The sequence below is a fragment of the Rhinoraja longicauda genome, chromosome 2 (genome assembly GCF_053455715.1).
Source record: "Rhinoraja longicauda isolate Sanriku21f chromosome 2, sRhiLon1.1, whole genome shotgun sequence".
NCBI classification, from domain to species: domain Eukaryota; kingdom Metazoa; phylum Chordata; class Chondrichthyes; order Rajiformes; family Arhynchobatidae; genus Rhinoraja; species Rhinoraja longicauda.
The window spans coordinates 18620416-18644970 of NC_135954.1; the positions used below are offsets into that span (position 1 = coordinate 18620416).

The window sequence follows — 24555 nt, forward strand, 5'->3', positions numbered from 1 at the left end:
AGCAGCTTTAAGTTCCTCGGTCGGTGTGCACATCACCGAGGACCTTTCCTGGACACTGCACACGGACACAATAACAAAGAAGGCCCGCCAGCGCCTCCTTTTCCTGAGAAGACTGAGGAAGTTTGGCATGAACGTCGGCATCCTCACATACTTCTACAGATGCACCATCGAGAGCCTGCTGACGGGCTGCATTACAGTCTGGTACGGGAACTGTTCTGCCCACAGCCACAAATCACTACAGAGAGTGGTGAAGATGGCACAGCACATCACTGGCAACTGTCTCCCGGCCATTCTGGACAATTTCTACTGGCGGTGCCTGCGGAAGGCACGCAGCATCATCAAGGACCGCAGCCACCCAGCACGCAGGCTGTTCTCCTTGTTACCGTCAGGCAGACGATACAGGAGCATGGCTGCGCGTACCACCAGACTTAAGACAGTTTCTACCATCAGGCTTCTGAACTCAAACACATTTCAAATCATATATGTTGATTATTTTTAATATTGTCTTTTTACCTATTTTCAATGTTGTCTTTTTACCTTACTAATGTCATTTTTTAAAACTTATTTATCCTTGGAATATTACTGTTGAGGTGACCCGTTGTCTTGTCAAATACATTTCATTGTACAGTTGACCCTGTGCCAACCTACATATGACAAAATTTATTATTATTATTATTATTATGGCAAAATCCTGGATCTACTGATAACTATTGAAACTGAAGGGTGTGTGTCTGAAAAGTCTGGATAAATGTTCCCAGCAAGTCTAGAGAATACTTGGAGAAAAGTCAGTCTTTTGGAGTCTTTAGTTTCTGTGGGATGCATCCCCCAAGAAAAGTTTAATGCAGTTATTTTTGATTAAGTCAAATCAAAATAATTGATCACTAAACCTAGTTACTCCCCCTAGTGAGGCTTTAGATAGACACAGGTGTCAGTTTTAATTCAGAAGCAGAACCTCTGTTGGAGTCAGAAGTTGTACATTCACTGTTGCATTTCAGATACTTGAGCATAAAACACTCCTTATGTGTGGATATAAAATCCCATGAAAATAGCAAAGAAGAACAAGCATCCTGGCCAAAACTGCATTCCCGAACACTGAAAGAAGCTATTTGGTCAGTCGTCACACTATTAGTACATGATTAGTGAAAGGGTTGGAGAGAGTGGATGTGGAGAGGATGTTTCCACTAGTGGGAGAGTCTAGGACTAGAGGTCATAGCCTCAGAATTAAAATATGATCCTTTAGGAAGACGATGAAGAGGAATTTCTTTAGTCAGAGGGTAGTGAATCTGTGCAATTCTTTGCCACAGAAGTCTGTGGAGGCCAAGTCAATGGATATTTTTAAGGCCGAGATAGATTCTTGATTAGTGCGGGTGTCAGGGGTTATGGGGAGAAGGCAGGAGAGTGGGGTTAGGAGGGACAGATAGTTACTATTTGTAACTGTAATTCTTTTTGTGCACAACCCGCAGGCATTGCCACTTTCATTTCACTGCACATCGTGTATGTGTATGTGACAAATAAATTTGACTTGACTTGACTTGATCAGCCATGATTGAAGCACTGAGAAGCAGGGTGTTAATGATAAGTAACATACACATGGTAACACACTACAAAAGTATTTCATAAAGCACATTTCAATGTTAGGAGCATGTCATAAGGTGCCTACTATTTAGACAACAGGACCCCCAAAAATTGTCAATAGACACTAGACAATAGGTGCAGGAGTAGGCCATTCGGCCCTTCAAGCCAGCACCGCCATTCAATGTGATCATGGCTAATCATTCTCAATCAGTACCCCGTTCCTGCCTTCTCCCCATACCCCCTGACTCCGCTATCCTTAAGAGCTCTATCTAGCGCTCTCTTGAATGCATTCAGAGAATTGGCCTCCACTGCCTTCTGAGGCAGAGAATTCCACAGATTCACAACTCTGACTGAAAAAGTTTTTCCTCATCTCCGTTCTAAATGGCCTACCCCTTATTCTTAAACTGTGGCCCCCTGGTTCTGGACTCCCCCAACATGTTTCCTGCCTCTAACATGTCCAACCCCTTAATAATCTTATTTGTTACAATAAGATCCCCTCTCATCCTTCTAAATTCCAATGTATACAAGCCTAATCGTTCCAGTCATTCAACATACGACAGTCCCGCCATTCCGGGAATTAACATAGTAAATCTACGCTGCACGCCCTCAATAGCAAGAATATCCTTCCTCAAATTTGGAGACCAAAACTGCACACAGTACTCCAGGTGCAGTTTCACTAGGGCCCTGTACAACTGCAGAAGGACCTCTTTGCTCCTATACTCAACTCCTCTTGTTATGAAGGCCAACATTCCATTGGCTTTCTTCACTGCCTGCTGTACCTGCATGCTTCCTTTCAGTGATTGATGCACTAGGACACCCAGATCTCATTGTACGTCCCCTGTTCCTAACTTGACACCATTCAGATAATACTCTGCCTTCCTATTCTTACCACCAGTGGATAACCTCACACCTATCGACATTAAACTGTATCTGCCATGCATCCGCCCATTCACACAACCTGTCCAGGTCACCCTGCAACCTCATAGCATCTTCCTCACAGTTCACACTACCACCCAGCTTTGTATCATCTGCAAACTTGCTAATGGTACTTTTAATCCCTTCAACCAAGTCATTAATGTATATTGTAAATAGCTGCTATCCCAGCACCGAGCCTTGCGGTACCCCACTGGTCACTGCCTGCCATTCTGAAAGGGATCCATTTATCCCCACTCTTTGCTTTCTGTCTGTTAACCAATTTTCTATCCATATCAGTATCCTACCCCCAATACCATGTGCTCTAATTTTGCCTTCTCCTTATTTTATCTTCTCCTTATTTGTTATAACCTGCACAGCTGATGGCACACAAGGCTAATACCTTGCTGCCCCTTTCACAACTGTAGTTCAAGCCAAAGTTGATACCTATTTAGTTTTAGCACAAAGAGACACAAGAAACTACAGATGCTGGAATCTTGGGCAAAGCACAAAGTACTGGAGGCAGGCAGCATCTGTGGAGGGAATTGGCAGGCGCCGGTTTGGATCGGGACACATCTTCAAACAGTTACTGTGGATTTCCCCTCTGTGATTTCTGCTGCTGTCCTGCTGTTCCACCATGTCTTGACCCTTAGTCGCTCCTACAGACACGTGTCCAACAGCCTGAGGAAGAGTCCTGACCCAAATCGTTGCTTGGCCATTCCCTCCCAAGATGCCGCATGATCTGCAGGCTTCCTCCACTACTTTGCATTTAGCTCTAATACAAAGTTCATGCAAAATATTCCCGACTTCATAACTACTCCGTAAAGCAATCACCATCATCTCAACATCTGAATGCTGCTGATTGTGTCTACACCTGAATCAATTCATTTGAAGCTGGCTTGGTTTCAAAACAAATTTGAGTTGCAAGTGAATTCCGAACGCAAAAATATGGAAATACCAAAATTCTGCAGAAGAGCACTGGGTAATGTCTGTCAATATATACAGCAAAGAGAAGCCAGCTTCTAAAATATCCAGTAAAAACTTTGATAGGTCAGACTATTTGATTCAAAGTGACATGCGAGATGTTGCACTGTACTCTCCAGCAAAGTACCTCAGGGGGCTGCTGAACTTACCCTGTTCAATTTTCACTTAAAGAATTGCTCAAAGGACTACACCAATTTTTTTTTAAATACTTCTCTTTACTTGTACATCAATAACAGAGGATGGGTCAAATAGACAAAACAAATAGCATAACAATGACTTGCCAGACCATTTCAGAGGGAAGTTACAAATCAACCAACATTGGTTTAGGGCTTAAGCCACATATAGTTTTAGGTCAAAATTGGATAAAATGAAGTTTGCTTCTCAAAAATAAAAGACAACAACTCTTCAGTTTTTAAATGTAAAAAGAATAAGAATCTCATGATCACTATTGCAAAAAAAAAAGTGTTTTTTAAAATAAATAAGCACAAGGTTACAGTAGCATAGTTGGGAAGTTTACAGACAATTATCAGGAATTATTGATCTAGACAATCATTCAAATAGCACCGTAGCAATTGTGGAATTTAGACTCAAGTCATTAAATAAATCTTGAATTTAAAAAATACTGCCAAACACGTTTATATGCGACAATTGTAATTGCAGTTCAAAATCTCATCACGTTGGGACACAACAAAGTCAGGGAGATTCCATTCTTAAAGTAACACATGCACGGTAACACAAAACATTGGTCAATACGGCCCTCTGAAATGCTTAAGGATAATTAGGACAGAAAATAAATGCCATCCTTTCCAAAGACATCTACATTAATTGAGCACAAAATTAAATTTAAATTCTCACATCACTAAAGGTCATAAGGAATAGTAGTAGTATTAGGCCATTCGGCCCATCATGTCTATTCCACCATTCAGTCATGGCTGATCTCTCTCTCCCTCCTAACCCCATTCTCCTGTCTTCTCCCAATAACCCCTGGCACGGTGGAATGTGAGCTAGCATTCACTGAACTAGCAGTTGGGAACATTTGTGGACATTAGTCGGAATAACACACCTTATACCATAACAATATTTAACATATAAAAGACATTTAGATGGGCATATCGATAGGAAAGATTTAGAAGGATTTGGGCCAAACACAGGATTATGGGACTAGTGTAGATGGGGCATCTTGGTCGGCAAGGGCAAGTTCTTAAATTGGGCCGAAGGGCTCATTTCCATGCTGTATGACTAGGAATCTATGACCCATTGCACTGTATTTGTAAAATGTTTCCCATGGGAAAACCCATTAACAGAAAACTTTTGTTATGCACTTCAGAGAGTATTTTGGGATGGGCAATGTAATTTAAAGCTCCAATGCACAAGGTTTGAGATAAAAACTAGCTTTCCAAACAATTTTCTTGAAAATGCAAGAATCATAGAGAGTCATGCGGTATGGAAACAGGCCCTTCGGACCAACTCATCTATGATGACCAAGATTCCCCATCAAAGCTAGCACCATTTACCCACATTTGGCTCATATTCCTTGAAACCTTTTCCGATCTATGTACATGTCAAATGTCTTTTAAATGTTTTTGCCTGCCTCAACTGCTTCTTGTGGCAGCTTACTCCATATACCCACCACCCACTATGTGAAAAATCTGCCCCTCAAGTTCCCATTAATTCTACCCCTCGCACCATAAGCCTTTATCCTCTGGTTCTGGATGCATTCACCCCATCTATTCCTCTCATGATTGTATACTACTTTACAAGAGTTGTGTATAATTCAGCTCAATAACAATCCTAGCTAGGTGTTCTCCAAGCACCCCTCATAACTTAAAAAAATCCATCAGAGGGAAACTAATCTTTTAAAAAAATGATACATACAACTCCCTCGTCCACTCAACTTAAAGCTTTTAATTTAAACTTTCTGGATCAGAAGGTGGAGCAGATGGTTCTGGCCGGATACTGCCATTCAAGTGATGGAGTAACCCGGAATAATTCTCCTCTCAAGGCTCTTTGATCTTTATGTGGAGCAGCTGTGGAATCCAATTACCGAACTGCTTGCAAAAAATACCCTCATCCCCTTCTCAAATATATCCCAATAAAGTCACCACATTACAATCCCTTCATAGTATTTAACACTATTAACACATTAACCTTTGGGGGGAGACCATATTTCCTTTCCACATGCATTTAAAACCTTTCAAAACTATAAAAGAGCCAAGTGAAAGTGGTGGAGATAAGAAACACAAGTTTTGTTATGTTTTTTAATCTATCAAAGCAAGTACCACTACATCTGGTGAGTTAAATACATGCAATTTAATGACGTTATTTATGAAGTAACAGTTGCACAAACATTGCATCTAAGTGGTTGATTGTGTACAACCAGAAGGCATAATCACACGAGATAAAAAAGCTCAAAAGGAAGTTTTTTTTCCAGTCAGGGGAAGATTAAAGTAGGCAGTAATTAAATTAGACAGTAATTATTTTTCCAATAATGTATGCAAGTTACGTGGAACAATGCCAACAATTGAACAGATGCACAATTCAGAAAAAGGAACTAAGAAACTACAGTTAACAAAATGAAGAAACTTTTCTGCCCAACAGGGACAATAGACTATTTTCCCCAAGTTTACTGTCCCACTGATGAACTGAACTAAACAAGCCTCCAGTTCTAAATAAGAATTATCAATTGCGTACAGACAGAACAGACTCTTCGCTCTCATTGAAACACAAGAGCAGTGCATGTAAAACAACAACGAGTTTCTTCTCCATATATCCAGATTGTTCAATTCATCTGGAGCTTCTGTGCTTACTGACCTACAATGACTTCTGATTAATTTCTTCCAGCCCAAAACACACGTTTATTCTCTTCCAATTTTGACCACTGGAGGATCTCTAACATTAGCGGCCAAGTTTTCAATTGAAAACATCCTAAACCCTGGAATCCACTCTTTAAGCTTCTCTATCTCTCTAACTCCAGATTCTTGTCAAAATCTAACCGTCTAACCAAGTTGTGATATCTCCTAACACAATCAAGTATCTTTTTTTATCCTTACGAAGCACCAGGAGAATGTTTTGCTGACATTGAAAGATGCAGATGCAGGCTAAGTACAGGTTGTTGTTGAGCTAATAAACCCTACCCTGTACATATGTTCTGCCAATTCTAAGGCGATTAGCAAACTCACAACTGAAGCATGTACAATCGTAAGATCATCTGTTCAAGTTCTATTCCCAAGATAGGAGCCCCAAATCTTATTTGTAATACACAGGGAGCTGCGCTTAAAAAGTATCATCTTTCAGATTAGATGTTAAGTGGACACCAAATACCTCACCTAATCCTCAGATGATGAAAGAGAACCCACAGGTTTCTTGGGAGTCTGTGCGAAGGTGGGATTAGAACTAGTGTGAATGGGTGATCATTGGCCAGCATGGACTCGGTGGGCCGAAGGGCCTGTTTCCATGCTGTATCGCCAAAATGTAGCAATATTGGGGGCAGCACAGCAGCACAGCAGTAGAATTGCTGCCTTACAGCTCCCGAGACCCGGGTTAGATCCTGGCTATGGGTGCTATCTGTACGGAGTTTGAACGTTCTCCCTGTGACCATGTCGATTTTCTCCGGTTTCCTCCCACATTCCAAAGAAAAGCAGGTTTATAGGTTAATTGGCTTCTGTAAATTGTCCACAAGGTGTAGGCTAGAACTCGTGTGCAGGTGACCATTGGTCAGCGCGTACTCAGTGGGCCTGTTTCCGCGCTGTATCTCTAAAACCAAAAGCTAAAAAGAATTCCCTCAGTACGAGTTTAAAGAAGAGTGTAGGAGATTTGCTTTTCACTGTACCTTGGTACAAGTGACAATATTAAACTAAACTGCATTCTGCCATCCTCACCAATGTTCAGCCCTAAACCAAACTTACAAGGAAAGGTTATATCATTGATCATGTTTTTGATGCGGGACATTAGCTATCATAAAAACAGAACACCCAGGTCAGGCAGCACCAGTGGAAAGAAAAAACAGCAGTACAAATGTTTCACCTTGATGACCTCTCATACAACGAAAAGTTAGAAAACATCTCAAGTTTCAGAGAAGGGATAGGGATGGAATGAACAAAGGGAAGTATGTGGGAGAATGGAGATAAAGAGACAGACGTGACTGCTAAAGAGGGTGAAGAAAGGTCTCGGCTCAAAACGTCACCCATTCCTTCTCTCCAGAGATGCTGCCTGTCCCGCCGAGTTACTCCAGCTTTTTGTGTCTATTGAAGGTTTGTTAATTACATCTGATCTGTCTGGCGATGTAAAGAGGGCAAGATGAACGAGGACAGAGGAAAAACAGAATGGAGAAATCCAGAACACTGTAGCTGCCGGAAATCCAACTCAAAAGCAGGAAATACCCAGCAGGTCAAGCAGCAACTGCACAGAGAGAAAGATAGATCCAAAATTATAGATTGACAACTTTTCATGATTTCTGCAACAAACTGGAGAGACGGGTTACCTGGTGGTGTTGTCAACCGCAGTTTGAAGATGAGAAGCTGTTATTCAAGCTTCTTTTGGTTTAGATTCCAGCAAATAGAGCTTTGTACCTCAGTTCCTGGGCTGTTTTTTTTACACTTTCTTTTGTTTTGACTAATTCCACTGTTAGTTCTCTTTGATCTTAATCATCATACCCATCATTTTGTGTCATTCAACCTCTCCCTGTTACACGTTCCTTTTGTTTTAAAAATAATCATAGAAACTTACAACACAAGGCTATTCTGTCCATCATGCCTATGCTGACTCTTTGACGGGGTACAAACAATTACACATTACTACCTTTAGAAAGCAGATGAGGAGGAATTTCTTTAGTCAGAGGGTGGCGAATCTGTGGAATTCTTGGCCACAGAAGGCTGTGGAGGCCAAGTCAATGGATATTTTTAAGGCAGAGATTGATAGATTCTTGATTAGTAAGGTTGTCAGTGGTTATGGGGAGAAAGCAGGAGAATGGGGTTGAGAGGGAAAGATAGATCAGCCATTATTAAATGGTGGGGTAGACTTGATGGGCCGAATGGCCCAATTCTGCTCCTGAACACTATGAACTCCGACTGAAAGTTATGCTCTTCACACCTTTCATAGATATAATTAAAAATTAAAAATGATAAAACATAGGCAGAGACATTATATTAAAATTGCATGTAACACCAGTTAAGACATGGCTCAAACAATTCTTAATCGGTCACTCTATTTGACAGATATGAATGCCTTGGCCAGGGTGCAGAAGAGATTTACACAAATGTTCCCAGGACTGGAAAGTCAAGGGTATGAGGAAGGACTGGATGAATCTGGGGTTGTTTTTCTTTGGAACAGAAGGACAAGTCTACACTTAATTGAGGAGCCTACATGGAGTCAATGGAAGGAATTGTTTTCCTGAACAGCGGGATTAAAGGTCAGGACCACAGATTCGAAGAGAATTTGGGGAAGGAGCTTTTCCCATTCTAGATGTTTCATCCTTAAGAGCGGAATAGAACGAAACCCTAAATATAGCCCAAAGTATTATGTGTACTTGAAGAGCCATGACCTGCAGGACCAAGGAGGGATTAGACTGGATGACTCTTTTCCAACTGGCTTGTTCACAGAAGGTCAAAAAGCCGCCTCAAGAATTGTAAATATTCTGTAGTGATCGATGATCACTGATATGCATATCCCAAAGTGCAAACTTAGCATTCTATTCAAGAACAGGTTACATATCAGATTTACTAACAGTTGGTAGTAGAGGTAAATGTTTTCACCTGATCAGCTATTTGGATTCTGTTGGAAATTGAAGAATTCCAAATTTGCAAGTCAAATGCAACAGGGTATTAAATGTTTCAACAGATTATGAGGTTGCGCACCTGCAATTTCTTGTTAATCAAACTCTGTTTATTTACCTTGGTTCACCACTTGATAATCAAGTATTAAAGAGAAAATGCTGTAAAGTTATTTAATTTAGTGATTGTACCCATCCCCGTGGCAAAGGAATAGCCGGCCCAAATTAGCTCAAAGACAACAATGCAACCGAGGAATGAATTTACCCTTGAGACATCCTTGAATGGGGCCGGAAAAGTAAGCAGACTGGGATAGGGTGATAAAAATTCTTATGCTCAGTAATCAGATTAACTGAGAAGATTTATTGGAGGATAGTTACAGAATAAGACTAATTTACGTCAGTAATTCCGCCAGACAAACATACTTTACACGACTTTTTAAAGAAGATAATTCAAACCTCCTCCCTTCAGAATATCCAGAATTAAGTCAACATTGGATTCTGATTCCTATGAGAGTTAAACAGTTAGACAAAAACTTTCTGTTATGAAGTTCAGCATGCTATCCATGAGACATAGTTGGGCATTAAGCAGATCCAAGGCAACACTTTAACACTATTTAGATTATCATTATTCTGACAAAAGAAAGTGGGGTAACGTAGAACGGGTCATCAATATATCAGCATGGGCACAGTGGGGTGAAGGACTTGTTTCCATGCTTAATCATTAAAACTAAAAAACATTTTTGCCGAGTTGCTTTAAAACAAAAAAGTTAAGATCAGCAACTAAGATTAAATTTGGGCTATTAACAGGTTCTTCAAATGAGGATGTTGCAGTATTCAGCTGAAGGCTTAGGAGTATTGTCATACATATTAATTCATTCAAAGACGGCATGTATAATCAAGGACAAGTCGCACCCTGGCCACTCCATCTTCTCCCATCGGGCAAAAGGTATAGAAGTGTGAAAACGCACAATTTCAGATTCAGGGATGGTTTCTTCCCAGCTGTGAACGGACAACCAAATCATCTTACCTCAGCTAGAGCGCAGTCCTGAACTACTTACTATCTACATTAGTGATCCTGAGACTATCCTTAATCGGACTTTACTGGCTTTATCTTGCAATAAACATTATTCCCTTATCATGTAACACTGAAAATGGCTCAGCGGATCATAGTCTGGAACAATGATTTTGACCAAAATTTGCTTTCTGAAGGCAACAAGAGCCTGTAATTTGTATACATTGTGTATGCAAGCAAAGAATTTCACTGTGCCTAGTCACATGTGACAATAAAATATTCCTAATTCCTTCCTAATTTGACTAAAGTCTCTAGGATTGGCAGGTCAGTGCAGAGGTCTTCCATCAGTCTGTGATAGTACTTCACCAAAACACTGGCTAACTGTCTCCCTGACAGAGTTGTGAAGTTGTGCTTGAAGGTTGTATGAGCAACCAGCAAGAGTAGATTGAGGTGAAGGCAAGACCCAGTTTAAACAGGGGGGCTGAGAGAACAAAGAGGCAGATATTCCATTTTGGAATCAGGGCCAAAGCCTGCCTCCAGAGTTGAAGAATGTTTTGAAGGAGTTTACGAAAAATGTTTCAACAATGATGGATCATAGTTCCACCGACAGGACAAAGCTAGGATTATTCTCCTTAGCACTAAGGAGGCTATGGCAGAGGTTTGATTGGAGTTGTTCAATATCATGAACACATTACACTAAGGAAACTACTCCTACTGTTGAGAAAAGAGCAAATGATTGAGACTAAAGATAGACAAAAAAGCTGGAATAAATCAACAGGTCAGGCAGCATCTCTGGAGAAAAGGAATAGGTGATGTTTTGGGTTGAGACCTTTCTTCAGTCTGCATCTGCAGTTCTTTCCTACTCATTTTGTCTGCTGCATCTGCAGTTCCTTCTGAATGATTGAGAATAGTTGGATTCCTCTTTGAACAAGTTGGTGCACAAACTTGGAAGGAGCCATTCAGCCCATTATGTACTGTTCTCCCATTTAACCTCTAGCAACGGTAGCCTCAAAGGTGGCTGGCAGCCAGGAGGTAGTGCTTAATTAGAAGGCAAAAGAACCGTTGATCAGAATCAAGTGTGGTTCTGTCACTGGCTGGAAAGTTTCCATTCAACTAGTTTAAAAACTACCATCAGAACATGAGAATTTTTAATCTTTGAAACTAAATTATAGTTCAGTAAAGTTACCTCATTTAGACCAGGTTTAAAAAAAAATAAAAAATTAGGAACAGCTTGAGACTTGAACAATATCCAAATTCAAAGACAAATCTGAAAACGAGCTTGCAAGTCATTACTTCTGGAGAGAGCCACAGATAAAATCTTGCCTTTGTACGGACTAATCAGTCTATGCAAATACCACATCGGATCTCGTTCAGCAAGATTTTACTGATCAGATCCAATTGCTTGCAGAATTCTTATGTTGAAATTTGTTTTTAATCTTTTTGAAACTGGCTGTGCCAAGGATAGCAATCATTTTGTTGGTATTTCCTTTTTTTCTCCTATTTCTTGTCCGTTCATCTACTTCCTCCCCTCATTTTTACTCAGTATTTAAGCTGCCACCATGCTATTTAGAAATTGATAATCCAACTAACATTACAGTGAATAAATAACACAGTGTCCTGGCCCCATACTGAACCATCCACAATCACCAAACGGATTATCTGATGGTTATCACAATGCCGTTTGCGGGATGCACTTGTGCACAAATTGTCTGCCGTTTTCCAGTGATTGTACGTTAAAAAATGCTTTACTGACTGGGATGCAAGATCTCACACACAGTGATGTGATAATGGTCGAATCATATGGGTATTTTTGAGGGGTAAATATTGGCCAGGACACCAACGCGAACCTCTGACTATTACATCGATAGCATTCCAAACCACGCACACTATCAAGCACCTTCTGCTCCACTTGTGGCAGTGTTTCAGGGTCCATCTGTTTCTACAGTGCCCACAGTACTTGAGCAGAAACAAAGTCGGTGTTGCTTAATGTTACAATATCAGGCTATTTAACCCCTAACAATTTCGCTCTTTGCATTTAAATATCTTTCCTTTCATCAGCTCGAGACAAGATATGTGGAGAATGGGTATAGTAAAGAAAGTTCCAGGTGGATTTTTTAAAACAAAAAATGGCAGTAAGAAGGTATACTGCTGGCTCAGAAAAATGACAGATCATTCAAAGTCAGAATTATTAACAAAATTATAACAGTGCAATACAACATTCAGTTACATATACAGTACTAGTATTTTTGCTTATGCTCAAAATTGCAAACCACAAATTTTCTATGTACATCAGAATAATTTGCAAGTCAAAATAAAGGCTTATCCTACAACTGAAATGTAAATAAAAATTAGGAAATAATTTCAAAGGGATAATGTTCTCTTAATAACATAATATGTGGGGTTAGTAACGACTTATTTTATTAATCACACTAAATCCCATTTTAAGCATCATTCAAACTGGTGCAATGATGTTCAGTTTTTTTGTGACACAAGAGACTGCAGCTGCTGGAATCTTGATCAAAACACAAAGCGTTGGAGGAACTCAGCAGGGCAGGCAGCATCTGTGGAGGGAATGGACGGACAATGCTTTGGGTCGATATGCTTCTTCCAAAAGTGTCCCAACCCAAAACATTGTCTGGCCATTTCCTCCACAGATGCTGCCTGACCCGCAGAATTCCTCCAGCAGTTTGTGGTTTGCTTAGAATTTATTAGCGCAGATTGCATTCAAATTCCTGTTTTCAGAGTACATCTTCACTCTCTGATATTCTAATACTGCCGCGTCAAACTAAATTCTGGAAAACGCAGACAGTTCTGCCACCATTGTACTCTCAAATGTCAGGCTCTTAAAAGGAGCATTTATATTGCTGCCAAATTGTATGCAATCAACTAGAGCGGGGACAAGATTTTAGATTTTGTTAGATTTAGAGATACAGCGCGAAAACAGGCCCTTCGGCCCACCGGGTCCGCGCCGCCCAGCGATCCCCGCACATTAACACTATCCTACACACACACTAGGGACAATTAAAAAAAAAACATTTGCCCAGCTAATTAACGTCTTTGGAGTGTGGGAGGAAACCGAAGATCTCGGAGAAAACCCACGCAGGTCACGGGGAGAACGTACAAACTCCGTACAGACGGCGCCCGTAGTCAGGATCGAACCCGAGTCTCTGGCGCTACATTCACTGTAAGGCAGCAACTCTACCGCTGTGCCACCGTGCCGCCCTAGACTCAACTTTGACTCAGCTGAGTACAGGTAAAGACAGTCAATAAATAGCCAATGTGATGATTGCAAACGAGATGGGTAAATGGGAACTTACTGAGCAGTATCACTCCCTAGTCTGAGGCAATCCATGGTGAAAGCTGTGTAGCAAAGCAAGTTGTGATAAAAGATGGCCTGAAGCTCCTCAGCAGCTCAAGTCGGTCGTCTCTGAATTCCATAGTAACCCGTTCTAGAAACTCCTCAAGGTTTCCATGCATGTGACAATACAGAAACCGCACCCGTCAATGTCAGATATGCCTTCAGATATGATAACAAAGACAAGATAGGCTTCCTTGTGCTTCTTGACCTCTCTGCTATTGCCATAACTGACCTAATTCTCAGCCTCCAATGTCATTCAGCTCAGTGAGACTATACTCACGTACTTGTATTCTTCCTATTCAATCGCAGGTAATAGCTTCCAAACCATCCCCACTTGGACTCTTCGCTGTCCTCAGAATAATCCTCGACTCCCTCATACTTCTGGACTGCAATCTGTCCCTTGGTGTTACCATATCAGAACACTGTGTTTAATTCCACGTGCACACTGATGCCTCTCCTTTATCACCATTTCCCTTGACCACTCTGAATGGCAGAGTAGGCTTGATGGGCTGAGTGGCCTAATTCTGCACCTATGACTTATGAAGATATCTGCAGTCCTCCAATTCCTGCCTCAGACATCACCGAGATTTAAAAATTCCACTATTGCAACTCTACCTTCAAGTCTTTAAACCCTGGATTTTTTTTTAAATGCAGACTTCTCCATTACAATCTCTCACTCTCTCCCCTCCAAAGCACTGCATGGCCAAGCCTTCCCCATGCCAAGCATTTCTCTTCTGGCTTGAATCACAAGAGAGCATTAAGGAAGATTTCCAAGAATATTGCTGGCCAAGCTAATCTTACATATTTAATGGTATGCCAGCTTCCTGGTTGATATTGGCTAGAACATTTCAGAATTCCCATTGACCCCTCTGTAGCAATTATACATCAATCAGGTCTGCCTCAGGAGAGCTTAAAAGTTACCACTTTCCTGTCAATCAGCTGACAAGCGAGTTGCTTTATTAAGCAATCACACAAAGACTCTGCATACTGATATCCATTATGTGGAATAAAGGTAAACAACTGATTCAGCAGCAGTAAATGCCATTTACAATTCATTGTATTGTTGTTTGAGAATGCCAACCTGTGGAGAGGTCATTCGAGCAATGTGAAATCAAAGTTAGAGTTAATCTGACCAAAATCAGTCCTTACTTGGATCGAAGGAATCATTTGACAATTATCAAGCGTCTATTGATTTCAGCATACAGCAAAAATCCAATAATCCATTAATCCATCTATTCCAAAATCCTATGTGTAGGAAGGAACTGCAGAGACTAAAGATAGACACAAAATGCTAGAGTAACTCAGCGGGTATGGCAGCATCTCTGGAGAAAAGGAATAGGTGACGTTTCGGGTCGAGACCCTTCTTCAGACTGAGTCAGGAGAGAGGGAGACTAGCGGTATGAAAAGGTACAGAACAAATTGTTGTTTGAGAATGCCAACCTGTGGAGAGGCCATTCGAGCAATGTGAAATCAAATTTAGAGTTAATCTGACCAAAATCAGTCCTTACTTGGATTGAAGGAATCATTTGACAATTATCAAGCTTAGAATAAAGGGGAGACCATTTAAAATTGAGGTGAAAAGGAACTTTTTCACACAGAGAGTTGTGAATTTGTGGAATTCTCTGCCCCAGAGGGCCGTGGAGGCCAAATCACTGGATGGATTTAAGAGAGAGTTAGATAGAGTTCTAGGGGCTAGTGGAATCAAGGGATATGGGGAGAAGGCAGGCACGGGTTATTGATTGTGGATGATCAGCCAAGATCACAATGAATGGCGGTGCTGGCTCGAAGGACTGAATGGCCTCCTCCTGCACCTATTTTCTATGTTTTTAAATCAGAGCTGGAATTTGACCCACCAAATTATAATTTAACATCTAAAAAAGCATACCAAGTAATAAGGAATAATATCCAATAGTCCAGTATGTATAATAAATAATATCCAATAGTCTAGAGGAACTGCTAGTCCAGTACCAAAATCTCAAGGGTGCCAGGTGGTTGGAATTTTACTGTGCAATTATTGGACATTACGGAAGTGGTTAATAGAGTCATACAGCACAGAAATAGGCCCTTCAGCCCAACTCATCAATGCCAACCAAGATGCATCACCAAAGCCAGTCCCATTTGCCTGCATTTGGCCCACATTCCTATAAAACTTTCCTTTCCGTGTACCTGCCCAAATGTATTTTCAATGCTGTGGTTACTGAACCTCTGGAAAGACTAACAAATAAATTATTGAAAAAAAGATAATACAATAGCAAATATGATTAAAGTATGTTTACAAGTGCAGAAACAGTTCAGGAATAAAGAACGGTAGTTGGATGTGAAAGGTGGTGCACCACATGATCAGATTCCACAACTACCTATTACTTACAATAATGATTTTGATTTACTATCAAAGTAAGTGTCAGAATTTCCAGATGATACTAAAGTCAGTGGTACAGAGAATACAGTAAGAAGCCAAAGGAACACTGTCTAGCAGAAAGACATAGAAACATGAAAGAAATGGGAGAAATCAGAATAGGAGCATGATTTAATAAGGGTACTTAAAATCAGGAAGAGATGGATTATGAAAAACCCATTGCATTGATTGAAGACAAAAAGATAAGTAAATATAGAAATAAATTTAGGGTGGAATACGGAATAAATGCCTTTTAATAAAATAAACGGAATGTGAAACTGAGGAATGTACCATATTTCATAACTAAATCAGTGACCATATCAGTATTTATGAATAGTTTAGATGGCAAAGAAAAAATCATTTTACTGATAGCATCAAAGCAATATCCAGCTCTTTCCATTCCATAATGATGTGTTCACATTGGGTTTAAACTGGCCAATCCAGCTGCTGATACCAGATATCAACTTTCACATATCATTCCTCAATCGTGATCAAGTCAAACTTTTCTCTTAATTAGTTCATGAACACTCGGATTCATTTTCTCAGAGTAGTCACTTTAATAGACAATAGACAATAGGTGCAGGAGTAGGCCATTCAGCCCTTTGAGCCAGCACCACCATTCAATGTGATCACGGCTGATCATTCTCAATCAGTACCCCGTTCCTGCCTTCTCCCCATACCCCCTGACTTTGCTATCGTTAAGAGCTCTATCTAGCTCTCTCTTGAATGCATTCAGAGAATTGGCCTCCACCGCCTTCTGAGGCAGAGAATTCCACGGAGCATGTTATCATTATTCATTGCCACAGAAGGCTGTGGAAGCCAAGTCAATGGATATTTTTAAGACAGAGATAGGTAGATTCTTGATTAGTACGGGTGTCAGGGGTTATGGGAAGAAGGCAGGAGAATAGGGTTAGGAGGGAGGGATAGATCAGCCATGATTGAATGGTGGGGTAGACTCGATGGGCCGAATGGCCTAATTCTGCTCCTACAATGTATGAACTTCTCAAAAGCTTTCAGACCCTTGGTTCCTGTTGGAACAGCCCAGTCACATAAGCAACAATTGCATTGTAATTATTCCACTGAAGCCCATTTGCCCTGCCCACCAGTCCCTGTTCCTTTAATTGTTTCCCCTTTCACCCAGCCCTTTGAATTGGGGATCAACAACAAAAATAAGGACAGACAATGCTGGAAATACTCAGCAGGTCGGCCTGCATCTGTGGCATGAGAATCAGAGTTAACATTCGACACAAAACATTAACTCGTTTTCTCTTCACCCAGGTGCAGCCTGACCTGCTGACTATTTACAACATTTTCTGTTGTGTTTGTATATATACACACACAAAGAACATAATGGTAACTTCATAGTAACATTTAATGTAATTGTTTATGTATTTTCCTCTGCAACTCTGGAGGCATTTGAACTTGGGTCTCTGGATCAATCATCTAGAGTTCTGGCCACAAATACAATAATGCAACCGCTCCACTAGCAAATAGGATCTCTACTTGTTTACAGTGGTTGATGAGGGTGGGGCAGTAGATTTTGCTTGATGAGGCTAGAGCAGTGGATGTTGTCTACATGGACTTTAGTGGAATCCTAATGGAAAAGTATAGAGTTAATGGCGAGACCCTTAACCACATTGATGTACAGAGGGATCTCAGGATCTCAGTCCATAGCTCCCCAAGAGGGCCAATCATAGGTAGATAGAATGATAAAGAAGGCATATGGTTTGCTTGCCTTCATTGGTCAGGGCAGAGTATGTCAGGAAGTCAACAAAAAAATTTTTAGATTTAGGGATACAGCGCGGAAACAGGCCCTTCAGCCCACCGAGTCCGCGCCGCCCAGCGATCCCCGCACATTAACACTACCCTATACACACTAGGGACAATTTTTTTTACATTTACCCAATCAATTAACCTATAAACCTGTACGTCTTTGGAGCGTGGGAGGAAACCGAAGATCTCGTAGAAAACCCACGCAAGTCACGGGGAGAATGTACAAACTCCGTACAGACGGCGTCCGTAGTCAGGATTGAACCCGAGTCTCCGGCGCTGCATTCGCTGTCAGGCAGCAACTCTACCGCTGCACCACCGTGCTGCCATCTTTATAGGACTTTGATTGCCTCATTACAGGCAGGATTTGGAGAGGATGCAGAAGTAGTTTCTCTAAACGTAGTGTGCTCCAAAGACGTACAGGTATGTAGGTTAATTGGCTGGGCAAATGTAAAAATTGTCCCGAGGGTGTAGGATGGTGTTAATGTGCGGGGATCGCTGGGAAGCGCGGACCCAGTGGGCCGAAGGGCCTGTTTCCACGCTGTATCTCTAAATCTAAATCTAAAAAGGATGTTGTCTGGATTAGAGGATATTAGCTACAAGGAGAGGTTGGACAAACTTGGATTGTTTTCTCTAGCGCATCGGAGGTTAAGGGGTGAACTGATAGTTTACAAAAATTATGAGGGGCACAGATAGGAGAGACAGTTAAGAATATTTTTTTCCCCAGGGTCAAAATGTCAAGTACTAGAGGATATCGCTTTCACCTCAGAGGGGGAAACCCTCTAGTACACCGAGTGATAGGTGGATGGAATCCACCTCCAGGGTTGGTGGTGAAGGCAGCAGATACCATAATGGCATTCAAGAGGCTTTCAGAAAGGCACATGAAAATGTATGAATCACATGCAGCCAAAAAGATGAATTTAATTTGGCCATCAGACACAGCAGTAAAAACATTGGGGGCCGAAGGGCCTGTTCCTGCCCTGTGCCGTTCCATGTCCTATTCTGATACAGTGTCGAAGCCTCACAACTGCAATGCTGCTTTGGTATGGAAATCAAATGGAAAGTTAAATCCGTGCTTGCAACGGATTTCCATTTGTTCACAGGACACGGGGCATCACTGGCAATGACACCTGGCTTCGATTATCTCTGCCTATTTGCTGCTGAACTGAAAAGGTAATTAAGAATTGGTTGACTGACAAAAGGGCAGACCAGATAGGAATGGCAGACATCCTTCCCTGGAGAACAGCACCGAGCCAACCAATGAATCCGTTTGGCCTCGCTGTTACACGTACTAAGACGAGCTTTAATTTAATTTAATTATTTAACGTAAACTCCCCAGCCACAGTGGTGGTATTTAAACTGGACGGATGGTCCAGAACTCTCGCTGAGAGTCCAATAATGTAGCCACCCCCCTACCTAAACCGAACCTCTTCTTGTTCGAAATAAATCCCTACAATTTAGGTGATTTAGGAGTCAGGGCAGATTTGTAATTGGATTAGTTTCGGTGAATGTCGAAATCATTCAAATTTGGTTCTCAATAGACGGGGCTAATAATTCCCATTGGGAGAATTGTTTCTCTAGACTGGATCGATGTTCCAAAGGGTGTCCGCGTCTGAAAACATGCCTGGAAGGCAGACCGTAAAAAAATATATACAGAGATGCTGCCTGACCTGCTGAGTTACTCCAGCATTTTGTGAATAAATTCCTTCGATTTGTACCAGCATCTGCAGTTATTTTCATATATATATATATATATATATATAGTGAGATCGGTTTGATCTAGATGGTGCAGGTCCCAGATTCACATCGGGGCTCCTCTCCCCTGCTCCCGCACAATCCCAGGCCAGAACAAAAAATAATAATAAACTGATAGGGGAGGAAAAAAGCCGCCAGCCAGCCACTCGCAATCACTGGAAGCGAGCGAGGCAGGGATAAAGCTGGAAGCCGAGGGGAGGACAGATCCTCCGCAGAGAGAGAGAGAGAGAGAGAGAGAGAGACTGACTGGCGCAGAGATGGCGAAGTGTATAAGAAAATAACTGCAGATGCTGGTACAAATCGAAGGCATTTATTCACAAAATGCTGGAGTAACTCAGCGGGTCAGGCAGCATCTCGGGAGAGAAGGAGTGGGTGACGTTCTCGGGTCGAGACCCTTCTTCAGACTGAAGCGTATCCCAGTTACAACAACGCTACAAGCAGAGACGATGTTTGCTAATTAAAAAAACATTTGCAACAAATAAAAAACGCAGATGGAAAGTGGAATTTACAACAACAACAAAGAATGCACGGCCGGCCGGCCGGGTGTATTGGAGTGTGTACACATGTGGATGGAGGTATTTCACAGTACCCAGGCTGGGCTAGGGCTAGGTTGGTCTATTACCGTGGAGAGTGGTTTGTATCCTCGCTGCTTCGCTTGCTCCGGGACCACATTCGAAGCTCTCTGCCCGTCGTACTCTTCCAAACCCTGGCGGTTCGGATAGGCGTTCGTCACGAAACTGTCTCCTGCAGAAACGCGCACACACACACACACACAAACACGGTGAAGGGAGAGCTGAAGCAGAGAGTTACAAAACCGATGAAAACTGTCGCAAGAAACACACATTTGCAAGAAACGCGACAGAAGGTTTTTTAAAAACCAAAAACACATTTTTTTTTAAAAAAAAGGCGATGGTGAAATCAACTTGAACAGTTTTATTCCCATCTAGATTAATTGGTCAATAAAATCGTTCAAAGGGAGGGTATCTCACCTTCAGGGTTCTCTCTCCGCTTGCAAGCTGCCAGTTTCAATCGAGCCATGTAAAAACAAATGAATAAAAGTTAGTAAAGGTGGCGCGTTTCATTTTCAAATGACCTGATCTCTAAATTAGAAACCCACCCCCCCACCCCCTTTGCGAAAATACGAACAGCCCCCCACGTGTATGCGCCCGTGGTGGGGTGGGATGAGTTTTTAATTCCCCTACCATGTTTAGATTGAAGCTTGCCCATTTTCAAGCAGCTGCTTTAATAGTTTCTCCTTCGTTTCCTCGCCGAGAAAAGCATTTGGAGTTCTGGTTGTAATTCTTCCTTTGTCGAAGCGGGGGGAAGGAAGAGTGAGCAACAAAAAACAAAAAACACGAAGAAGAAAAAAAGCCAAATAATATTAATCCCACAAGTACAAAGAAAGCTCTCGCCAAACGAAAGGAGGAGTATCTTCTTGAAAGAGTTTCCAGCAGAGCTGTCACAGGGCGACTGGGACGGCGAAGCGAGGCATGCTCGAGTGCATTGCTCTCCCCTCTCACTGATACCACATGAAAAAGCTGCAAGCTCACTCACTCTCGGCGGCACTTTAAAGTGCGAGGCTCTCCCCCCTTTGAATCCAATGCTCCAACCACTTCAGCTCTTGCAGACGCGACCAGTCGAGTGCTGAGCTCTCACCAAAAAAACACGTTCCAAATGTACACATTCTCTGCACGTTCGGCATTATCTGGCAAGGGGACCACACTTGGCGTCTTATTTTCTTAAGGACGTTTTATTCCACTGCATTTCAACAACAACAACAAAAAAAATTTGCAGCTGAAATGTGCTACAATGTTGAGAACTGCGATATTCTGAACTCTGTGTAGGAAGGGAAGGGATGAACGGACTGCAGAGACGCTGGTTTAAACCGAAGATAGACACAACACAACAAAAAAAAAAGCTGGAGTCACTCAGCGGAGACATGGAGCATCTCAGGAGAGAAGGGATGAATGGGCCAACGTTTCGGCTCGAGACCCTACAGACATGAAAGTCACGGGAAAGGGAAACGAGAGATGATGTAGAGAGATGTAGGACAAATGAACGAAAGATATGCAAAAAGGGTTACAATGATATAGGGTATTTATTCACAAAATGCTGGAATAACTCAGCAGGTCAGGCAGCATCTCAGGAGAGAAGGAAAGGGCGACGTTTCGGGTCGAGACCCTTCTTCAGACTGATGCCATTCAGTCTGTAGGAGTAGGCCATTCAGCCCAGTCTGAAGAAGGGTCTCGACCCGAAACGTCACCCATTCCCTTCTCTCCTGAGATGCTGCCTGACCTGCTGAGTTACTCCAGCATTTTGTGAACAAATGAACGAAAGATATGCAAAAAGAGTTACGATGATAAAGGGAACAGCTAATGCAGGAAAATAACTGCAGATGCTCGTACAAATCATGTGAAGGTATCACAAACCTGACCCGCTGAGTTACTCCAGCATTTTGTGATACCAAGGAAACAGCTAATGGCATGTTGGCCTTCAAAATGAGAGGAGTTGAGTATAGGAGCAAAGAGATCCATCTGTAGTTGTACAGGCCCTGGTGAGACCACACCTGGAGTGACGTGTGCAGTTTTGGTCTCCTAATTTGAGGAAGGACATTCTTGCTATTGAGGGAGTGCAGCGTAGGTTCACGAAGTTAATTCCCGGGATGGCGGGACTGTCATATGATGAAAGAACTGAGCGACTGGGCTTGTATTCACTGGAATTTAGAAAGATGAGAGGGGATCTCATAGAAACATATAAAATTATTAAGGGATTGGACACAGTAGATGCAGGAAACATGTTCCCGAAGTTGGGGGAGTCCGGAACCAGGGGCCACAGTTTAAGAATAAGGGGTAGGCCTTTTGGAACTGAGATGAGGAAAAACTTTTTCACACAGAGAGATGTGAATTTGTGGAATTCTCTGGATGCTTTCAAGAGAGAGTTAGATAGAGCTCTTAATGATAGCGGAGTCAGGGGGTATGGGGAGAAGGCAGGAACGGGGTACTGATTGTGAATGATCAGCCATGATCACATTGAATGGCGGTGCTGGCTTGAAGGGCCGATTGGCCTACTCCTGCACCTATTGTCTATTGACTCATACATAGGCGAGACCAAACATAGACTGGGCGATCATTTCGCTGAACACCTCGCTCAGTCCGCCTGGACCTAACTGATCTCCCGGTAGCTAAACACTTTAATTGCTCTTCCCATTCCCACACTGACCTTTCTGTCCTAGGCCTCCTCCATTGTCAGAGCTCACTTGGAGGAACAGCATCCCATATTTTGCTCAGGCAGCTTACAACCCAGGGGTAGACACAAAAAGCTGGAGTAGCTCAGCGGGACAGGCAGCATCTCTGAAGAGAAGGAATGGGTGACTTTTCAGGTCAAGACCCTTCTTCAGACCAGGGGTATGAGTTTTGATTCCTCTAACTGCAAGTAACCCCTGCATTCCCTCTCTCTCCATCTCTCTCCATCCCTCTCCTAGTCACAGCAGCTTTCATTTCAGCTAACAATGACCTACATAGATACAGGAGGTGCAGGAGTAGGCCATTCAGCCCTTTGAGCCACCACCGCCATTCAATCTAACATCAGTACCCCGTTCCTGCTTTTTCCCCATATCCCTTGATTCCTTTACTAAACTTTGCTAAAGCCAATATCAATAACTGCCTAAAAAGTTAATTTTTCAAAAGCTAAGCCGCCAATCACAAACATATTGAACTCCTAAAATGGAATTTATCCAACTACTGAGACAGAGGAACTTGCCTGCATAGAAATTACTTTTTGAGAACATTTAATGATAAGCATTCTCACTGAAGGTATCACAAAATGCTGGAGGTCAAGCAGCATCTAGGAGAGAGGGAATGGGTGACATTTCGGGTCGAGACCCTTCTTCAGACGAGTCAATAATCAGTCGGCACCCAACATATTGCCTGTTCATAAGATCGGCACGGTGGCGCAGCGGTAGAGTTGCTGCCTTACAGCGAATGCAGGGCCGGAGACTCAGGTTCGATCCTGACTACGGGCGCCGTCTGTATGGAGTTTGTACGTTCACCCCGTGATCTGCGTGGGTTTTCTCCGAGATCTTCGGTTTCCTCCCACACTCCAAAGACGTACAGGTTTGCAGGTTAATTGGCTGGGCAAATGTTTAAAAAAATTGTCCCTAGTGGGTGTAGGATAGTGTTAATGTGCGGGGATCGCTGGGCGGCGCGGACCCGGTGGGCCGAAGGGCCTGTTTCTGCGCTGTGTCTCTAAATCTAAATCTAAATCACACTAAGTGTCTAGCCGGGCCACTCGATCCTCAGGTCATTTGTGACCACGACAATGTTGATGGCGGGGAACCTGCCAAAGGTATTATCATTAAATATCAAGAGTAGGGTGGTTACATTTGCTCTTGATGAAGATGTTCCTTTCCTGGCACTTACAGTACGTTGCATTCACTGCCAGTTCTTGTGAGGGTACCTTCATCATTGACTTATAGACAAATTACTTTGGTCAAAGCTGTTGAACATGCAAACCCTGATGTCTGAATTTGCATATGAAATTGCTGTACTGATGAAAAAGGCACCCAGAATGGTAGAAGATTTCATCAGTAGGGGCAGGAAAATAACTGCAGATGCTGGTTCAAATCGAAGGTACCCACCCCAGGTACTTTCCCCTGCAACCGCAGGAGATGCAACACCTGTCCCTTTACCTCCCCCCTCGACTCCATCCAAGGACCCAAACAATCTTCCCAGGTGAGGCAGAGGTTGACCTGCACCTCCTCCAACCTCATCTATTGTATCCGCTGTTCTAGATGTCAACTTCTCTACATCGGCGAGACCAAACGCAGGCTCGGTGATTGTTTTGATCAACACCTTTGCTCAGTCCGCCTTAACCAACCTGATCTCCCGATGGCTCAGCACTTCAACTCCCCCTCCCACTCCCAGTCTGACCTTTCTGTCATGGGCCTCCTCCAGTGTCATAGTGAGGTCCAGCGCAAATTGGAGGAACAGCACCTCATATTTTGCTTGGGCAGCCTACAGCCCAGCGGT

General features: G+C 42.4%; 1 protein-coding gene across 2 annotated transcripts in view; it reads right to left on the bottom strand.

Moving 5' to 3' along the window:
- nkd2b (NKD inhibitor of WNT signaling pathway 2b) overlaps positions 1-21124 on the bottom strand; it is a 141182-nt gene extending 120058 nt beyond the window's left edge. For both annotated transcript variants that reach the window (XM_078415699.1, XM_078415692.1), the window contains exons 1-3: positions 20731-21124; positions 20518-20544; positions 20151-20272 (exon numbers count right to left, since the gene is read on the bottom strand). In XM_078415699.1, the coding sequence (XP_078271825.1) occupies positions 20151-20272; positions 20518-20544; positions 20731-20755 (174 nt within the window). In that variant the 5' untranslated portion in view covers positions 20756-21124. The remainder of the gene's footprint in view (positions 1-20150; positions 20273-20517; positions 20545-20730) is intronic.
- Positions 21125-24555: the final 3431 nt, after the last annotated feature.